Here is a 21989-nt window from a genome sequence, read left to right on the forward strand (position 1 = left end):
AAAACACATGTCCCCACATGTAACAAGTTTGACTACATAGAGTGCAGAATCATATCTTGGACTGAAGTTTAACTGTGCAAGAGGATTTAACATGGGTTCTTGAGAGCCTTGAGAAACAATTTCCTGATCAGTTTAAGCATATAATTGGATATGAAAATCCTGAAAAAACGAACACTGATTTCAAATGAAGTAATTTCATTGTGGCAGTGTTAATAAAACTTTCCAGTTTTCAGTGACCCGAGGCAAGTGCACTCTTAACTGGATCAGACACAGAAGCTGTTCATTTAGGAAGCGCTTCTCTTCTTTGAAAGTCAGCACTTTAACCTCATATTCATCATTTAATTTTAAATCCATTGAGATGGAATACAGAGCTAAAATAATACAGTTTCAGTAGTGCAGACTACACAGATTATGGACACATATTTTTAGAACACAGTCAGAAAGTTATATAGATATATCTTGATATATTTCCTAATAGTTTGTCCCAGCTGTTTAGCCATGCTAGCAGCCGGTCAGTCGGTTGGTCTACTACTTTTGTCTAGACTGAAATATCTGAACTACAACAGGATGGATTTCCATGAAAACTTATACAGACATTCATGTTCCCCAGAGGATGAATTCTTGTGACTTTGGTGATCCTTTGACTTTTCATCTTGCGCCACCATGAGGTTGATATTTGTCATTTTGACTGAAATGTTTCAACAACTATTGGATGGATTGCCATGAAATTTTGCACAGACATTCATGTCCTTCACAGAATGAATTGTAATAACTTTGATTATCCTCTTTTCATCTAGTGCCATCAGGTCAAAATTTAAATTTTTCCAACAGTTTATAACCAAATAGCTGCAAAACTAAGCTGTACTTTGTGTTTAGCGCTAGTTAGCAAATGTTAGTAGGCTAATTAGCAAATGTTAGCATGCTAACACGCTAAACTAATATGGTGAACATGGTAAACATTATACCTGCCAAACATCAGCATGTTAGCATTGTCATTGTGAGCATGTTAGCATGCTGGCCATTTAGCTAAAAGCATAGCTGTGTCTAAGTACAGCCTCACAGAGTAGCTACCATGGCTATAGACTCTTAGTTTTGTTTACCTAAAAGTTGAATTTTAAAAGCATTTTTTGGGAACCTTTCATAGCAGATCGTTGGTGATTAGCATCTTAGACACTCTAAAAGTAGCATTTAAATAAATCGTAGAAAAGGTTTCAGTCGTAGTCATCTGGACACTGTTTTCAGAATCAAGACGTTTCGGCTCCCATCCGGAAGTCATTCTCAATTGTGAAAAAATTGGACGGGAACTGGAAATTTAAACTACTCTGAGTTACATAAGCCCTGCCCTCAGGAAGGAATCTGCCTGAGTATCTGTAAATAGCTAGTTTCACCTGAAACTGACCTAAGTGTATTATCACCTTGGTCACGCCTATCACATGCTAATCAGGCACTTAGCAGTGATGAAGTAGATGCAGCCAGAGAACAATAGGCCTGATTACTGGGCCATCTTGAAACTATTAGGTCAGTTTCAGGTGAAACTAGCTATTTACAGATACTCAGGCAGATTCCTTCCTGAGGGCAGGGCTTATGTAACTCAGAGTAGTTTAAATTTCCAGTTCCCGTCCAATTTTTTCACAATTGAGAATGACTTCCGGATGGGAGCCGAAACGTCTTGATTCTGAAAACAGTGTCCAGATGACTACGACTGAAACCTTTTCTACGATAGAACACTCCTGGACGAATGAGGGACTACACCGTCTCATTTAAATAAAACAATTTAGCTTTTCTCTACAGTAATCCCTTGCAGAAATGATTTCATAGAGGAAAATAAGTTACTGTCTACATGATAAATGAAACAATGACTCTCAAAGTTACCTCAGAGAGAATTCATACAGGTATACACTGCCTGTTTTGTGTTGTATTATTCATAGCATGACTTCTTCCAAAGCTTAAGCCTTACTGTACTATTTGGCAGTATGCTATATACATGTTTATCTGTTACGTGCTGTAGCATTAAAAGACCAGTCACTCAGGCTATTGGGACCCTACGTATGTAATCAACCAGAAGCTATGTCTTGTTGGAAAGTAGAATCAGACAAACAATATGACCCTTACTATTGTTATGGACAGAACAACCGGAGACAAAGGTGAGGAGACTGAGAGAGTTTATTATTGCAAGGAGGTAATATGGAATGGATATGAGTGGAAATGATACTGTCCCTTATTTCGCTGATGGTAGAAGGGTTTGGGAACTGGAGCGACACACACAGGAGACTGAAGACAGACGGGAGCTGGAGCGACACACTCAGGAGACCGGAGATTACTGGAGTCGGGATTCGGTGATCGGGGTTCAAAGTGGCGATAGCCTTGACGTAACGTCGTGGATGAGTCCGTGGAGTGTTCGAAGGTAGGTAGCATAGCTCTGTCCTTCATATGAACGAGACCGGACACTGACTGAGGTGAGGAGTTGTAATTTATAGAGGGGTAGAGTGGCTGATGACGTTCAGGTGTGTGATGGGTGACAGGTGCTGGGAATCAATATGCAGGTGAGGGAGTGCAGAGTGAAGGGGAGTGGTTGGAGAGAACATGACAGACTGTGACAACTATAACATAAAATATGTCCTATAGTTCTTTATTTGGAAGGTTTACAAAACCCCCTGAGGATTAAGTTACATAATGCTGCTCAGCATACACATCACTGTTTATTCCTTCACTCTGGCCTCATCAACATTTCTTCAGCATTCATGTATCAGAATGTGAGTTTCAATTTCAGTTTCAATGTCTTTGCTGTTGAATGACTTCAGCATGTCTCAAGGAGATTTTTGTACACAGAGGTAGTGTCAAGGCAAGGGAAAATCAATTATGTGTCCTGCAACATGTTGTCCAGTATTTCCAATCATATCTGAGAGGGCACGGGTCTCACTTGAGTGCTGTAGTGTCTGCTCCCTGAGGGGCAAAAAGAGGATGGGACGTGACCCGTGTGCCAGGCACGATCAAAGCCATGCACACGGGCCTCCGGGGGCAAAGCTGGACAAATGCCCAAGAGAGGACGGATGCATTTTACCCCCTCTCATACTGTAATCTGGTCACCTCTCATTAGTACAATATGGTATCTCTCTCCGGCTCTATTTCCATCTCTGTCTCTCTCATTCATTCTGTGTCTTTTTTTACAGCATCTGAGGCATAGAAACGTAGAACCGGAGAACATCGTCAGCAGTTTGAACACGTGAAAGGTACAGAGTATGAAGGTGTACAGCAAATAAAAGACACGGATACTAAAATTCATTTGAAGACAAACAGCTTATGAGTAAAGTAAAGCATGAGAGATGTTTGAAGTGGTAAGGAACAAGGGGTAAAAAATGAGCGGGGTTGGGGGAGGCTCGTCAGAAAGTGAACGTAGAAGAAAAGAATGAGAAAGGAGAGTAAAATGCTGCTATGAACTTTACCTTGAAGCTCTAGGGGAAGAATATGTGCACGTGATAAGGACTGCAAGCCGTGCAGAGGGAGGGAAGAAGAGGGGAGGGGGAAGCAGTGATGTGGGGACTGGAGGTTGAGCGCTCTACAGAACACGAGAGAGGCGGAGGAGGGAGAGGGGAGAGGTTGAATCACAGGGACAGAGAGCTGGAGTGTGAGAGAGGCTTTGCGCTTAATGTGTGCTTCTCAGGAGAATGAATGATGAGGACTACAGCTCCACTTTCTTCTTCCCCGGAGGATTTTTAACTGGATTTTACTTCCACTAAGTCAACGCTTTAATACTGGATTGTTTTCCTGTTATCACCCTCTGTCTGCACAACTGCTTTATGATCCATAACGGTGGAGATGCTGGTAAGTATCTGTTTTTTTTTTTTTTTTGGGGGGTTAATGCGTTTGTGTATGTGTGTTATTATATGACAGCTGTTTTTCTGAATATTTACCACAGAAGGAGATAAAATATTCTATATTTATTCTCTTTTTTTTTTAAAGAATACCAAAGTTCTGTTTGAGCGTTAGACCACACAAAAATGGATGTGTGTCAGGTTGCATATGTATAATTTGTTTGCTTAGAATGCTGTTAGTGCTCTTGAATGATATCAATTTACAATATGTGACATTTTAAAAACTGTGCTGTACATCACTAGAGTAAAAGGTTTCTATATTATTGCTTTAAGTTGACTGATTTTTCTTTTTCAAATTTTCCAGATGTGTTAAACATATTTAATTATTACGAAGTAAAGCACTGTCAGTGAGCAAAGTATTTAAATCAAGTGACTGATAATGAGCATGAAATCCCTAATGCTTTTAGGGATGCAAAGAAATCCCTGGGAATGTAACTGGAAAATGTTATTTATAATCACACTGTAAATATTAAATAATTGAAAACTTCTTTTTTCATTTTTTGTCTCTTGATGCACACATGCATTGACTGGCTCATATCTGTATGTGAGTGGACACACAGACACACTTAATTCTGTCCTGTTGAATTTGAATTCACTGCACTTTTCAGTGCAACTGTCGCAGTAATTATTGTTTTGCATTTTGATACACCAAGGACTGTTCAATAGGAAGGGATTTGTGAAAACACTTGAGCATATCAAGTGTTTGCCTAACCAAGAGCGGCAAAACAACTGTTTTGACCCAAAGTTTGGGGAAAATGTTATTGTTAAACTTAGTTCATGTGAGATTCCATGACAAGAGCACTTCCATTTAAAGAAATTGACCTCTAACGTACCTTTAAAATTCTTATTTCCAAGCCAAAATCAGTTAAAAGCATTTTTAAATGTGACAATGAAACTGTCAGGTGGATTCCTGCTTTGTGTTTGATTGTTCAGGCATGAAGCAGCTGTTGACTGAGTAAAGTGAGATGGGTGTGATGTCCATTAGCAGTGTGTAATTTAGACTGGTACTCATTGACAGGATGGAGAGAGCACACACACATACAAATGCAGAAACATAGACACACATGCCCACACATTAAGTTTCAGCAATCAATTCAACAGTAATCTGCAAGTAATCTGTGTGATTATTTAGTACATATAGGGTATCAATAAAATATTTATTGGGTATCTATATGCAAGTACAAGGGAAGAAGACTTAAGGTTAGGAAATACGACAATTACTAAGTACCTATTTAATAAATACAGGGTAAAATAGTAATATTACTGGGTAACAAGGCAGCAACAATGGGGTAACAGTCTTGATATTGAAATGAAATGATTTATATTATTATTTATTTTATAATTATGATATATTTACATAAAATGACTGGGTAATTGCAATGCAAAATATTTTTGGAGTTATTATAAATATAGTTTTACTGTTTAATGATTTGTTTTACATTATTGTTGTTACTAGGGAAAAAATATTAGGCTTAGCCTGGGAAGAATGGTGTGCCTATAACTATAAAATATAAGTTATATTTGTTTTTAAATACTGGGCTGTTAAATATTCCATTGTTCACTGTAATTATAGTGTACTTACAGGGTATATTAAAATATATATATATTATTAAGTTCTTTGTGGGGTTTTTTGACTAAGTGTAAGTTCCACCTGTAGTTTGACTCCTTTTCATGACATAGCTGTGGTGAAAGGACATATAGGCCAAGTCTGCTGATACCCTGTTTGTTCCTTGTAATTATTCAGTATGTACTGGGTAATTTAAAAAAGAAGAGTAATTTAGTTAATAGGTCCACCCTAAATGCAAATTTGTTACCCCCTTGTTTATTGTATGTCTTCATGTGTTCCTAGGCAGTAGGTGATTTGAGGGGTGATGAGGGGAGATGCCATCCCGCTTGTTAGTAAAATGACCAAAATGCATCAACCTTGTTAACCTGCCAGCCCCTTCTCAATCCCGTAGCAGTAGAGAGAGTTCAGGGGCAGAGGAGTTGTTTAGTTGAATATGTTAGTCTGGTCTGCCTGACTCATTGATCCCTTATCTGACTGAGGTTTGTGCAAGTTAGATTCTATGGCCCCGGCCATGGCTCTGAAATATCAATAGCCTAAATGTGCTGTGTATTGATAAACACATGGCGCTGTCCATGGTGCTGAAGTAACAGATTTGTAATTGCGCCTTTTTCTATCAGTTCTGCCCTTCCGTCAGTTTCGTCTTGGATCTATAATATTCTCTAAATTATATACTATAAATACTCAGTTCTATACTATATTGTAGCCTATATACTCTATACAGTAGTGTCACCTTCATGATCAAATTGACAAGTAGCAATGTGTAGTTGTGGAAGAGCAAGAGGATCATAGAGACACACTGTTGCCTGTAGTATTTCTATAATATTCCTATAATATTTCTATGATCATTCAGTAGCGTCTGTGCTGCTGAAAATACATCCCCAGACCAAGCCACCTCTGTAACAAAATATTTTAGGGGAGACATGACTACAGATATAGTTTTTACTATAGATGTTTGGTGTAACCTGGGAGTGGGCCAGGTAATGTGACTGAGGAAATTAATCTGCACTGACCGCACTGCACTAAGCTGCTACAGTTACATAATTCGAGGTAAAGTTTATACTGTCAAAACTACAGTGTGTTTTGAAAGATAAGTATTATTAAAATGCTTAATTTCCAAATCCAGTAAAAGAATAGGCCTACACAAAATATGTATTTAGCCTAATAGCAGTTCTGTTAAATCAAAATTACTATTGCAATTATAATATCAAGAATTAGGTTAGGCATATATGATAATCCTGCAGTGCTAATATAAAGGAGCCATACAGAAGCGGGTTCAGGGGGATGCAGGTCTCTCTTACTCTCTCTCGTGTAGAGGAGCACAACAGCAAATTGAGTGTTTATTTGACAATATAATGTAACAACTATACATTATTTCAGAGTTTAGTATGCCCCTAATGCCCCCTACTGTTCAAAGGGCAAAAAATAAGCTACCCATTGAAAAAAAAGACACAAGGAAGCCCTCCACCCTCCCTCTCTCCTCTTACTGTACATATGCAGGGGGTGCTCCCATTGGGCCACCCTCCCTGTTAAAAATTAACAAATCACAGACTACCTATAGGTACACAGTAAATATTTCCCTGGTACCCCATATGTACAAAATATTAACACTTGTGGGCTGTAAATCTAAAGCATTACCATCAATCTTAGAAAGACATTTCAAAATATTGAAAATATTTGTTTTTACAGTATTCATATCTTTTGAAGTGGAAACTATTTTAACTGTAATCGTTGGATTAAGGAATTGTATTAATGCTACAATTACTGAGTGAAATTACAATCAAAACTACAGTGAAAGGTAAAGTGAAACTACTGTTGGGAGGCAGAAGCAAGAATAAACGTTGCCAGAGAAAACTTTAAAGAAAAAACGAGAACAAAAATACTCCCACAGTTGTAAGCGAGACACTAACACAGGGAAAGATAAAACAACAATGACAAGAAGGTAACACTGGTTATGTGTTGCTTGTGCACTTCTCTGACAAATACAAGGGAAACAAACACAGACAGGATGACAGGCCAGGATGTGAAGAGAATGTCACCTTTCTGCTCATGTGTTGTTGGCCTGCCACAGCACAGTGCAGAAATTACCGCACATGACCCTTCTGTGCATCGGACGACCTGGCCTGAGAGCCCTGATCAAAGCCCCACAGTCATCCTACATATGCCTGACCTATCACTCAGGCACACATCCCTGTCAAATAAAATTCACTGCATGCATGAACAACAACTTAAACCTAAACACAGCTATTCCAGCAGAATGGTCTCCAGAGAACAACAAACTATAGGCATCATTTAAAGGTGAAATGGAGTGGTGACTCAATTCAAACCTACGCTTTGTGAAGAAATTGTGCCTCCCTCCCCATTTTCTTCTAAAAAGAGATTCAAATTTATTTGAGGGCAACCAATAATGCGTTAGCTTGAGAAAAAATATGAACAACAAAGGGCAGACAAAATATGAACAAAGGGCAGTAGATTAAACAAGACGTGATCTGGCATATTGTTGTTAACAGATCCCATGAAAAGACCAAAACCAACAGGCGTTCCGCAATACTTTCCGCCTTTACTGCCTTTTGTTCCTACTAAAGATGTACATCTGTAAAAACGAGTATGATTTTGTTTTTCATTTAAAATAAAGGCTAAATCATTTACTAAAGCAAATGGGCACGGTAGTTTTTAGCAAACGTTACTCAGACAAAGGTAAATAGTGCATTTGTTGGGGACTATTTTCAGCTGTGGATTAATCCACATTTGGTACACTCTGAGTATTTACAGCACCAAGACAGTGAGTGTGGAACTGACTCAAAATAAACTACAGTGCTGATGTTCACAATGAAAGAACATGTAAACCAGTATAATGTTATGGCTCATTGATCTGTTTTGAATAGTTTTGCGACAACATTCCCAGTGTTAGTAGGACATTGGTTGGTTTCTGTTCCCCTATTGGCTTCTGATGATGTATAAAAGTCACAAGTGGTATCCCCAAACCATACATAATCTTCAATTTGGTTTACTCCAACCCCAGGGTGCCTCTAAAACAGAGACATGACTTGGGACAAAGCCACTGCCTTCAGATTCACGAAAATTAATGAACGCCTTTTTTTTACATTTTACATTAATCACATTTATTTGTAAAACCTCAAAACAGTAATCACGACCTAAGTGCATTCTAGGATGACAGCACACACATTTGCATATGCTGTTGGGTCTCTTTTCAACCCCTCAACAGCGATTAGCTAATCAACTTCACCTTGATTGCCTGTTACAATATTATCAAACCTTCTCACAGGTTCAATGGATCAACTCCAACAATTACAATCTCCCACAGTGTGGGCCAGAATAGCGGGGGAAACACCACAAATTAATATTATTATCTTAAGCTTTGGCATAGTGAAAATAAAAGCATGAAAACTGATTTATATGGAAAATTTTAACTCATGGCCAGGTGCTGTCAGTCTACTACAGATGTTTTCAAACTGTGAGATACAAGTCCATATATCTACTTAGAAATCATAAGTAAAAGACGCTCCTCAGAACTTGCCTGAGAATCATCACGTTTTGAAGTTTTCTTCAGTATCAAAGTAATCCAGTGATAATTGTCTGTACATCCATGGGTAAATTGCAAATAGGAATTGCTAATAGCTAATTCGGCACACTTTAAATGGTGCCAATTTGCCAACGTGTAAATAAATGTTTTAAAAAATGGGACTCAAATTGTAGCCCACAGCAACAACTGACTCAATGGGAACACATTATACTTCCTGTTTACATCTCCCAGAGCAATATGGGAACCTGTGTTTCAAAACTTAGAGCATGATTGTCCCTCAAATCGAATTAATATTAAATCCCTGGTCTACTCTTCATAATCCAGAGCTGATCTGTAACTGTAACTTGAGGTTGCAAGTTGTGGCGAAAATGATAACACAGTTTACAAAAGCCAACACACTGACATACACACAGACAATAATGAACCATCTTTCAGCCTTTTGTTATTCAAGAAATGTCAACATATAGATGTAGGGCATGGTATACTGTGTAGTACTTCATTTCCCCCTCACTCTAAACACAGGTAGATCTCTCAATTTGTACTGATTGTGAAGATGTTGGGATTGTATCTCTCTAACAGTAAAACTGTGTGTGTGTGCACGCGCTATCTTTGCTGTCAGCTGCTTGTCTCACTACGCCTGAGGTCTTACCACAGGGAAGACATCCACCTGTCATCTTCACTCAAGGTAAAAGCAAAAAGCCCTTTAATGAGGTTCATTCTCCATCGCCCCAAAAATACAATTTCTTTTGTTTACCACCTGTACCATCAGACAAATTAAATGTAAAGGAATTTATCTGCTATGACATGAAACAATTGCCTAAAGCTGTTAAAAATACAATCCATTTTACAAGCCAGTGGTATTAAATGTCTATAATTTAGACATTTGTTTCATGATTTATTTTTTGATTTCCCCATATAGACTGAATTTTATAGTTAACTTTATTATCTATGTTGTTGAATGATTCATAGATAATATAATCCACCCATAAAAAGCTGAAGCAGAGTCAAAGGGATAAACTATGATTGACGTCAAAATATCTCATCTTTCCCTTCCACCCACTTAATTATTTCAGGTATTCACAAGATTCTTTAAAAATATTAACACTCAAAACACTCTTGGAAATCTTGGCCTTGATCACTCTGAATGATTCAATTTTAGCATTGTTGCTGCAGCTGAGTGTTACTGTCACAGGTGTGATGTGAATACCAAGGTGCAGCGAGAAGCACAAAGGCAGATGGATTTTATCACAATCTGACTTTCACCAAACAGCTGCATCGTTAACGTATGGTTAAAGTTAGGCAACTTGAAAGATCTTTGGGATTGTTTAAAAAAAGCCAGAATTAAAGGTCCAGTATGCAACATTTATGAGGAGCTATTGGCAGAAATGGAATATAATATTTATAAGTATCTTTTCATTAGTGTATAATCGTCTGAAAATAAGAATCGTTACCTTAGAATAAGCCGTTTTTATTTACAGAGGGAGCAGGTCCCCTTCCATGGAGGCTGCCATGTTGCACCGCCACTAAATCCTACACACTGGACCTTTAATTGTTGGTTTGAGACAGAACAGCCAACAAAAACAGCAAACTACTTTCTTAACTCTTATCTTCTTTTTGGGGTCTTGGAGACCCTGGGCCCTCTTTAAATGCTACAAAAAACACACATAACATTGTTTTATAAGCTTGATACTTCATGACTTTTCCTAATTTTATGAAATTTTCTTATAAACTTGATTTTGAACTGATAATATGTTTCAGTCCGCTACATATTTCTGTTTGGGGTCATATGGTTGATTTTCATATGTTCTGTATCTGTGATTGGTGTTGACAATTCTATTTATGCAGCATTACCCCTTCCAGATTCTAAATTTGTGTATTAAGCTTAGGATAGGAAACGACTTAGACGTCTCTAGGATCTGATTGGCCCAAAACATAAGTCACGTCACCTTCATCCAATCTGCAAGCCCAATTTGTGGCAGAGGGAAGGATTATCACTTCAGTACTTTTTTTTTACATATTGGGTTTTTTGCAAGGAAGAAAAGGAAAACATGTATTGATTTTGCAATGATTGTTATTATTTTTACACATACAGCAGTGGGGTCTGAGGGACAAAGTAAAGCCAGTCTCAACATAGCACAAGGGTTAATTCCTAAGGAGCCTCAGCTGTGCCTTTAGTTAAGCATGCTTGAGCAGGATGCTTACTAAAATACACTGTATATGGAGGTCACTGCCTAATGAACAAGAAGCCACAGACTCTTACAGAAAGACACATAATTTAATGCTGTTCTCTCTCTAGTAGGATGACCAAGTAAATACCAAGCCAACAGTATAGAACAGTATAGAGGCTACAAAAATAGTATCAATCAGGCAATCAGCCCTGCTCGAGCTGTATTCTCACCTGAGGCAGAAACACAGTCAACTGGGACCCTTGCTGTGTGTTCATTTCAAGATCCTGGACTGATAAAAGTGGGGAAGCTGGATCCAGAAACTCTGGGACCAGAGGGGTCCTCTAGGAAGCTGAGGAATATGGTACCACAAGATTTCCTATAAATTACTTTTATGGACAACTAATTTGCAACAGTAAATACGTTTTGTTGGAAGTGTAATGCCGACCGGATTATGTTTTCTATTAACATAATGAGGAACTGAACTTAAGTTAAAAGTTCACTGACAACGTATTTGTTTTCCACCAAAATATTATATAAATCTTGCAATATAATGTCTGATTGTAGTGCTTATAGGATTTTTAACATTTTTTATAGTTATGTGTAGGCACTGGCAGCACTTAGTTAAGGTTAGGGAAGATCATGGTCTTTGTTTAATGCAGAAAAAGTCTGCAGTGACTTGAGACACAATGTGTGTTTATTAACATTTAAATTGAAACCACAATCTCTTCTTAACCCAAACCAAAGTGCTTTTGTTGCCTAAACCTAATCATAGACAGGAGTGTGGATGCGGACCCCAAACTCTGGTGTCACAGTCCTGCGCTTTGTATGACCACCTCCCTGTGTGAGGCACAGGCAGACAGATTGGGACCACTAGAGGGACCATTAGAGGGATCCAACACAGCAGACCCACTTGGAAACTATAAAGATTAGACAGAAAGGCCCTGTTTTCTAAGCACAACAGGAACATTTTGAATTTTGAGTGTCAGCTCACCTCTACCCAGGTTCAGCATCAACTGTTGAATAAAGGTGCAGTTCATAAATTGGGCTATGCAGGAGGCACATTGCCTGAGGTGGTTTCTTCAGTTTATCCATGACAACAGTGCCTTTCAAGTGTTACCTGCTTTTTATGGGTTCAGATTATGAGAACCCAGGTTTGGAGCCACATCTTCCTGAAGGCAGAGGACTCCAACAGGTCTTTGAAGGCCTTTTCATCATCAATATGCTAACAGACTATGAGAGACCAGAAAGAAAGGACATACTTGCCAATTAACATTTGTAAGTAGTACACCCATTTTTCTAGTGAACCATAATTTGTTTGCACAATCTGACTGGAATCACTGAGCATTAATAGCTTAAAATGTAAAAGTTAAGGGCTACTCTGTAAGTAAGAAGAACCTTCCCTAAAAATGACCGGAAGCCCCCGTGAGACAGGGCTGCTGATTTCTGTTGGCACAGTAATCTCAAAGGAAAAAAATACAGAGTACACCATATGTTTAGTAAAAATGGTCCACATTAACTTACGACAACTTCACTGCCCCCAACAATAACAACTAGAAAAATGTACCCACCTTTGTTTCTGTCAGTAATAGGCTTACAGTTGACCAGTGAAACGTTGCTTCTTAAAGATGTTCATCAGATTTGGACAGACAGCACATCAAAAAAATGTTGCCATTGCCCCAGTGACAGACAGATACTGCTCCTTCCAGTTGTCACGTAAAGCTGGCCCAGGTCAGTAGGTAGAACTTGTAAATGTTAATGAACCAAGTCACTGAACAAGGAAGTGACATCCTAACTGGTCAATTTTTTTCCATTTTCACTTTAATATGGTCATAGAACACCAATACGAGTATGTGGGAATGAAAATTGGATTATTGCATTTTCATTTGAATTTTTACTCAAATAATTATAATAATTATAATGCTATTGTGGAATTACATTTTTATTTTCAAGTTTAAATTATCATTTTAATATAGTCTCCTATAGACTTCCATACCTGAACTTACCAAATTTCACGATATGGAAAAAAAGATGATGGGAGAAAATGGTGTAGCCTCCTTAACTTCATTGTAGTCAGTGGTCAAACTCCATATTCATTTAATGACAGTGAACAAATGTTAAACAGAGAAAGTGGCTGTGTTTTTGACTGCAGATAGTCCAGAGAGCTTAACCACTGCTGAAGAGAAGGCGGCATTAGTGAGATATAGACTGACAATGTGAAAAATGGTGAAGCAAACATGTCTTTGTTGTCTTTGTCATTAAACAAGCCCCGATCAAGCCCAGACAAGTTGAGTGAATTAGCCAATTAGAGGCTGGCAAAGTGCTGCAGTGCTGATAAGGATGCTAGTGAATGAATGATGCCTTCATAATACCACAATATACTAAGATTGGTAAAGTAATGCAGTCAAACTCAGTATTTTTACTTAAATTGTTTAAGTAGAAACAAATTCTGGGCAGTCATTTCTATCAGTGATAGTTTTAATGAGAAGCCCCATTGTGAATAATAGATTTGTTAGCAGCCAAACGATGGATTAACTTGAAAGGTGCCAAGACTGCAGGCAAAACACGTGTATATGGGAACATTTTTTGGAGATAACATATTCCCAACATAACAAATATAAATAAAGCAAAATTCATGCTCCATCTATACCTCGCAGTGCAAGGTAAAAAAAAAAATCCAAAACCCTGGTACAACCACAGTAATAATCTGACCAGCACTGTCTCCCTATATTTTCAATGTTCAGTCGTGCCAACTGCGTGGATGAATAAATGAATATCCAGCAAAAAGCTTTACACAATGCTTGTGTGCACTGTCTGAACGAGAAAAGATTGTCAAGTGATATATACGTATCTTATTATATTTATTTATGTTTTATTAGTACAGAATTTGACTAGTACAATATTCACTTAGATAAGGCTGTTGACCCTCTAAGTAAAGCCTTTTTGGCACTTAGTGATTCTTTTGGTTTCACTCAGTTTGTATATGCATCTACTCATAGCAGTGGTAACACCCTGGACTTGATTCTCTATCATGGGATAGAGGTGTCTCCCCTGGATGTTTCTTCTGTCTTATCCACTTTGGCACTTTCATTACTGGACCTCAGTGCGCCTTTTGATACCACTGATCACGGCATACTCCTAGAGCGTCTCGAAAAAACTACTTTGGCGTCTCTGGGCTGGCTCTTGCATGGTTAAAATCTTATCTTTCTGCAAGAACACTGTGTTTCTTATAACAACATTACATCAATTTTTTCTGATGTGAAATATGGAATACCTCAGGGCTGTGTTCTTGGCCCCCTGCTTTTTATATATTACACCTCTTGGCCAAATTACAAGCAGTTTTGGAATTAATTTCCACTTCTACGCTGATGATACTCAGCTGTATGTGCCTGTAAAGGCACATGATGACGCTCCAATTAGAAATCTAGAGGCCTGTTAATCTGCTCTGTCAGTTAAAACTGAAATGCTGGTCATTGGCCCTGCTTGACATAAACACCTGTTTGATCAAGTAACAGTAACTCTAGATAATTGTGTGATTTCTCAAAGTTTGACAGCCAAGAATCTTGGTGTAACGCTTGATCCTACCCTTTCCTTTGGATTACTGTAATGTTTTGTTGTCTGGCCACTACTAATAAAAGTCTTTAAATGGTTCAGAATGCTGCAGCTAGTATCTTGACTAAAACCAGAAAATTTGACCATATTTCACCAATTTTAGCTTCATTGGCTCCCTAGCCATGTCAGATCAGACTTCTGATGATTTATCAAATTGTAAATGGCCTCGCCCCTTCTTATCTCTCTGATCTCATTAAACCTTATGTCCCATCCTGTGCTCTCCGCTCTCAGAACACTGGGCTCCTATATCGTGCCCCTTTTCTCTGGAATAATCTTCCTGCTGACATCAGACGGTCTGACTCTGTTGAGGCCTTTAAATCTAAGCTGAAAACTCATCTTTTTGCTTTAACTTTTAATTAGTACTTATCCTTCCACACTTCAGGCCTCGTAACTGTTGCCACCTTACTTCCGGAGGGTCGATCTGTCTCAATGAATCTATTCACAGTAGTACTTGTAGTCCATGTTCATCCTGAGAATTCAACTAACAGACTGCAAATGTTTTGATATTGACTGTATTATTCTAACCCTCTGCTGTTTTTGTTTCTGTGCCCTAAAAGCTGTGCATGGCCCCACCCCCTCTATCCCTCCCCTTCTTTCTCCCTCCCTCTCCGTAGCCTCTCCTCCTTCTCCTCTCTTGCACTCAGGCTTCTCTGTGCTGGACCATCAGCTGTTCTGGGACCTCTCTCTTCTGGCTCATCCAGTTGTTGATCTGGATCTTCGTCCCCCAGGAGTTTCAGCCTCTCCCCTTCTCTCCCTCTCTCCCTATTTTGCATGTTTTCATTTCTCTCTTCCTCTGAGTGTTTGTCTGTTCCTCCTCTATGTGTGAATGCTGTTGTCCTCTTCTGTGTTTGTGTTGCCTGTCCTCCTTCCAGGTCTCTATGATGGAGAGGAGGTGGTGTGGCTCAGATCCTACTTAGCGGGTGACACCAGAAGCGGGTGACTCAGTCGTCCTCCTGGATCCATCCTCTTCACTTATGTTTTACAATCTACATTTTGTCATCATAATTGTATAAAGTCTACTATGATTTTCTGTTGTGAATCTTTTCTGTACATACAACATCTATTGCATGTCTGCCTGTCCTGGGAGAGGGATCCCTCTGTTGCTCTTCCTGAGGTGTATTCCATTTTTATCCCTGTTAAAAGGGTTTTTTGGGGAGTTTTTTCTCATTCAAATCAAGGGTCTATGCTGTACAGATTGTAAAGCCCCTTGAGGCAAATTGTCATTTGTGATATTGGGCTATATAAATAAAATTTACTTGACTTGAAAATTGAATTGGCTTTCTGCGATAATTACCATGTGTTTCTACCATCAGCGTCTTTGAGTTTAATTTGTGGAAGGAAGACTGATATTCACATTCAAAGTAATCAAGCATTTGCAAACAGGTTGTGAGGGCAGACGAGCTTTGTGGTCCTTTCACATGCAATTCCTCTGAGTCTTCATTAAAGCCTGAACAATATGCTGGTCACAGTATGCACACACACAAGTGTTTTTCTCTGCATCCTAAGAACCTCTCATTATTCTGAGGCTAATTCACTGCTGACAATAGTTGGGGGATTTAAAATCTCACAGCTGTGGTGTTTCGTTGACTGTGCTTCTGTGCCCAAAACCAGAGTGAGAACATGGGATTTGGTTTGGTTTTTCTCTGGTCTGAATATGTCCATTCCTGTTACCCTTTGTTTTCTTAGATGTATGTACCTTCCTGCTCTCCAGCCCACTGAACAGCATAAATGATTGAAGGACCCATGTATTTAGTTGTCAGCTGAGAAAGACCTTTGGTACTGAATTTAGAGCAAGGGTACTGACAGCATCGAGGTGCTTTGAACAGTGTTAGGGCACAAGAACAGCATGTAACTAGAACACACAGGTCAAAAAATAACTGTCCGTGCTCTGTTTGGAAATCTTGGATAAAAGACTACCATTCATATGCCTGTTTTTTTGCAGCAAAGACCGGATAATCTAAGAAAATCCATCTTTTTATCTAAAACATTTGTAAGGTAAACTGCACCATAAACACACCACTTCCCCACCTTAAAACATGGCACATACCTTAATGTTTTGACATTACAGTAAAACAATAAATAAAAGGTATTTTTTGAGAGGCGATCAATGTACAGCCATGAAATTCACATTTAGCAACATATTGAAAGCAGCTAGGTGTATGAATCGGATATGCAAAGAATTGTGGCATGATATATGTGACTTTTAAAATGTATGAGCTAATAATCACTAAATCTTAATCTTTTTATCATTGTTATGCAGATGATAAAGGTTAATATATCACTCCAAATGAATGACTAACTTGAAGGGAAATGGTTTTCTAGCCAAATATAATGCATTTGCTTTTGTACAGTAAGTGTGCTCATGTGAAACTGTTATTTGCAATGTACTTCGGCGTTTAATAATTATGGAAATAATTATAACGTTAATGACAGTAAAGGTGCTGTTCTGTCCAGGGGGATTTTAAATGGGTAAACCTAGCAGCTAAAGTGAGTGATGGAGGGAGGGTGAGCACTATTGTATGACGAGAGTGTGGCGTGTGTCCCAACAGTCAAGACTGATGTTTTACCTGCATGGTTGATGAGAGAGTGCTGATTTGTTTTTAAGTGAGAGAAAGTTGTGCCAGAATACTATGACTGAATGTGCTTGACATGCAGATTAATGACATACTGTACTTTATGCTGCTTTTTACAAGATTGGATCATTATTGGGACAGATCATTTAACTGCCTCCATATATTTTTTAAAAATCTTTCATCAGGATAGTTTCCCAGTCCAGGACATGGTTTCCTGAGCGGCCCTACCACCTACACATCACAAAGGGTAAAACCAGTCTATCCTGGGCCATGACTGCTCTGCTTCCCAACGTCAGTGTTCCTGGGAGTACAGCCGTTCTGCTGCTGACTACAGACTGTCCGTTTAACCTGACTGCAGCTGCTCAGGCAGAACTCGGTTCAGGCCAGTCACTGGCCCCTCTCTGTACCCTCTGTTGCTGTGGATTTCTCAATCGCACCTTGGCTGTGGGGTTCATGGTCAGCCTGGCATTTGCCATCGTGGTTGGAAATGTGGTCACCCTTACTGTCTTTGTGCAAACGAGGCAGTCCCGAACACCACAGGGATACCTGAAAGGTAAATGTTGTTTACCATCTTACCTCTAAATGCCCCTTGGTTGCAGAAAGTTGTTAATTTCAGAGGGTTATTTAAACTAACTCGTCAAGTGTAAATCAGTGTTGATATGTCGTAGAAAAAGTTTCAGTCGTAGTCATCTGGACACTGTTTTCAGAATCAAGACGTTTCGGCTCCCATCCGTAAGTCATTCTCAATTGTGAAAAATGGACCGGGAACTCAGAAATTTAAGCTAGTTTGTGTTACATAAGCCCTGTCCTCAGGAAGGAGTCTACCTGAGTATTCAGTAATTCAGTACTCATACTGAAAATAAATAAAGCGAAAATGGAATTTCATATTTTAATTAAAATTGATATTGTTAAAAAAAATTTTTTTTATCAACCTGCCAACACCAAATACCTTCTAAGGTCTAATTACAAAGATCTAAGAAGGTCTTGGTAATTTATTACAGTGCCTATTCTAATTGAAATGGTGCCCATATTGCACTGATCAGATATGATTATAATTTCACACTAATTTAATACAGTGAATAATCAAGAAAAACGTTTTTACTACTTTAAAAATATTCATAACCCTGCACTTTTTAATAAATAAGCTAGCTGGAAGTGTATTGACAAGGAAACAGCGTGGATGTGTCCCCTTAGCCCTCTTAGTCTTGTTGTCTCTCTCTGACAGTGTCTCTGGCCATAGCAGACATGATGGTCGGTGTCCTTGTGGTCCCTTTCTCTGTCTACACTGAAATCTCTCTGATGGTGACCAGCGCTCCCCCCATTTGGTACCAGGGTAGTTCTACTTCCCCGGCCACCTCCTCTTCTCTCGGGGGCCTAGTGAGCCCTTGGCAGCCCTGCATGCTGATTGGCCCAGTGTTCGCTGGATGCACCTTTGTCTCTATCAGCACCATCTTCCTCATGACACTGGAGCGGAGTGTGGCCATCCTACGGCCACTCCACAAGGATGCCTTGGTGACCCGGAGAAGAACTCTGCTCCTCATCCTGCTCTCCTGGGCTGCCAGCTTCCTGCTGGCTCTTGCGCCTCTCATTTTCAGTAGCAACTTCACTTTGGAGTACAATGAGTGTAGTCGTATGTGTAACTACACTCCACTATTGTTTGGAAGCCATATGCCACCTGATGCCAACATTTTGCTGTTATTCCCAGCTTTTGACTTCACACTGCTCGGTGGCACATTAGTAGTTAACATTGTGTCTTTCACTAGCATCCGACGGTACTCCCGAAAACGCAAACTGCTCTCAGAGGGGAGTTTGAGTGACGGAGGGGGAGGAGGAGGAGGAGGGGGAGGAGGAGGGGGAGGAGGAGGAGGAGGGTGTCCTCACAGGCCCTCCTTTTCAGACATCAAAGCTGCCAAGACAATTGGCATACTAACATTCGCCTTCACAGCATCCTTCTCTCCCATCGCAGTGTTTGTGCTCGGGAACGTGGTGGGATACACCTGGTGTAACTTTTCCTTTTTTGCCTTCTGGATCCTGACAGGAAACAGTTGCTGTAATGTCATTATCTACAGTGTCAGGGACCACCGCTTCAGGAAGGGTGTGACCCTGCTATTTCAGCGAGACCAGTCCCCCCCACATAGCGAGAAGACCTGAGGGATACGTCAAATTCAAAATGCAACAAGCGTATGTTTTGTGGCTGCCACCAAGTTTGATTTTAAAGTAATAATTTGACATTTTGGGAAATATGCCTATTCACTTTCTTGCCAAGAAGATAGATGCCACATCTATATGGTAAATATGTAGCTTAGCTTAGCATAAAACCTGGAAATAGGGGAAAACAGCTACCCTGGCTAAGTCCAAAGGTAACCAAATCTGCACCTTTAAAGCTCACTACACTTGGGATTTTGTACAGATTAAACAAACGAGATGTACTGTGCTAATAAGTGAGATTTAGAGGTGCCGGTAGACAGATTTTGTTACCTTTGGACAGAGGCAGGCCAGATGTTTCCACCTGTTTCCAGTCTTTATGCTAAGCTAACTGTTTTCTGGCTCAAGTTTCATATTTGTCTACCGTACATCCGTAAGAGTGGTATCAATCTTCTCATCTAACTCTTGGCAAGAAAGCTCATAAGTGCATGTCTCAAACTGTCGAACTATTCCTTTAATTCAAATGTAAACTCCATGTGAAATAAACAAAAATAGGCCAACCATACAGATTGAAATAGAGATTCAAAACAGATTTAAAAAAAGATTGCAATTCTTTGTTACTGAGAATTGTAAATGGAAACCACATTTAAAATTTTTGACCTCCATCCACATTCGTCTTTAGACAAACAATCCTATATTTATGCAATGCATGAGAAAACAGTTTTCAGGATCGGACCAAACACACATACTGTAGGTCTTGAGGGAAACGGCCATTCTACTGCTACAACAATCCACATCCTGGTCTCTGGTCTCCTTGTCTCGCCTTCTACTATCGTCAAACCTCTTTCCTGAAGCTTTATGTCAGACGGTTTTTATGAACCTTTCAATAACTTCAGGAACCAAACCTACTGTATCTCGAGTACTGCACTAACAGCAACAATAACCACACAGTTAATGGTTAGTCATTAGTGGGTTTGTCGTCTAATAATTTACAAGGGGTGTTGTTTGTGTATTTAGAAATCTTGCTACACCTCTTTGGAAAAATGTGGATTACAAATGTTTTGGTTAAGGGAACAGTTCATACCATAGATTTGATTTTGTGGTGTTACATATATTTATTTTTGAGCATCTAATTTCAATCATTGTGATAATAATCTGCCTCAAGTATCAGAAATGCACTTTATCAGTTACTATGTGAGTCAATTGCATTGTACATTGTGTCAGACAATGTTAATTTTATACAAGTTTTATTTAAACTATTTTTTAATATTGGTTATTTTTGTCTAGCCAACTGTGAATAAAAGAATGATCAGTATATTTGTTAAATCAGTATAGACTAAATTAATGGGCTGCCAACCACAGAGATTTAGTATAAAAAGCGTTATGATTATAGCAGACCCTCATACTGTGCTGGCCTATCTTTTCAGGGTATAATGTATTTGTAACATAAAATGATCTCATCAGTGTGTCAGGTATGAGTCTTGTGTATTGTTTGGAATTCTGTATTGTACAATTTGACGATATAATAATATATATAAATGAAATTGAACAGCATTTTGCAACACAGAATGGTTATATATTCATTCATGATAAAATTGTTGCATTTCATGTCATTTTGTCACATTTGACAGGCCTTTGATATAGTAACAATTCAGCAAAAGAATCAACAAAAAAGGGAAAACTAATAAACACAAAGAAGAGGATGTTTTTCTTGCCATTAATTTCTCTAAACTCTTTGCAAATTTATTTTCTGACTCTACAAACATTGTTCTTATAGTTCAATCAAGATGATAGTAAAAGACAAATCCATTTTGTCCAGTTTACCATGAAGTGCCCATTATGGGAATAGTTTGACATTTTGGAAAATATGCTTATTTGCTCTCTTGCTAAGAGTTAGATGAGAAGATTGATATCACTTTCATGTTTGTATGGTAAATATAAAGCTAAAGCCAGGAGAAAATTAGCTTAGTCTAGTATAAAAACTGGAAACTCACTAATTCCCTAATTCTAGTCCACTAGTTCTACATTATATTTCATTTGTTTAATCTGTACAAAAACCAAAGTGTATATGATTTCCAGGAAGTCAGTTATTTTCACACTTCGGTTTTTGTACAGATTAAACAAACAAGATATAACGTGTTCATCAGTGAGCTTTAGAGGTGCTGGTAGGCAGATTTTATCACGTTTGGACAGAGCCAGGCTAGCTTCCCCCTCTTTCCAGTCTTTGTGCTAAGCTAAGCTAACTGTCTCCCGGCTGTAGCTTCATATTTACCATACAAACATGATGGTATCAATCTTGTCATCTAACTCTCAGCAAGAATGTGAATATGTGAATTTCCTAAAATGTCAAACTATTCCGTTAAAGCCAACTGATCGACAATCCAGTGCATGTTCATGGAAGCATTTTTTAATATCAAGGGTGCTGTGGTGTACTGCAAGTTGACCCAATAACAAACATCAGGGAATTTAATGGTCAACAAAAAGAAAAGATGTTAATGTGTCATGTGCGAACTG

The 21989-nt window shown here is 38.8% G+C and overlaps 1 protein-coding gene across 2 annotated transcripts; it reads left to right on the forward strand.

Moving 5' to 3' along the window:
- Positions 1 to 1844: 1844 nt before the first annotated feature.
- Positions 1845 to 21688, forward strand: LOC122880783 (beta-2 adrenergic receptor-like). 2 transcript variants are annotated; one of them, XM_044206247.1, is made up of 5 exons: positions 1845 to 2144; positions 2237 to 2753; positions 3171 to 3822; positions 17521 to 17883; positions 18556 to 21688. In XM_044206247.1, the coding sequence occupies exons 3-5, from the start codon at positions 3798 to 3800 to the stop codon at positions 19479 to 19481; spliced, it is 1314 nt and encodes a 437-aa protein (XP_044062182.1). In that variant the 5' UTR covers positions 1845 to 2144; positions 2237 to 2753; positions 3171 to 3797; the 3' UTR covers positions 19482 to 21688. The 2 variants fall into 2 exon arrangements, with proteins under 2 accessions (XP_044062182.1, XP_044062173.1); XM_044206238.1 differs by lacking the exon at positions 1845 to 2144 and having other exon boundaries at positions 2153 to 2404.
- Positions 21689 to 21989: the final 301 nt, after the last annotated feature.

This window comes from Siniperca chuatsi, linkage group LG1 (assembly GCF_020085105.1).
Source record: "Siniperca chuatsi isolate FFG_IHB_CAS linkage group LG1, ASM2008510v1, whole genome shotgun sequence".
Taxonomy (NCBI): domain Eukaryota; kingdom Metazoa; phylum Chordata; class Actinopteri; order Centrarchiformes; family Sinipercidae; genus Siniperca; species Siniperca chuatsi.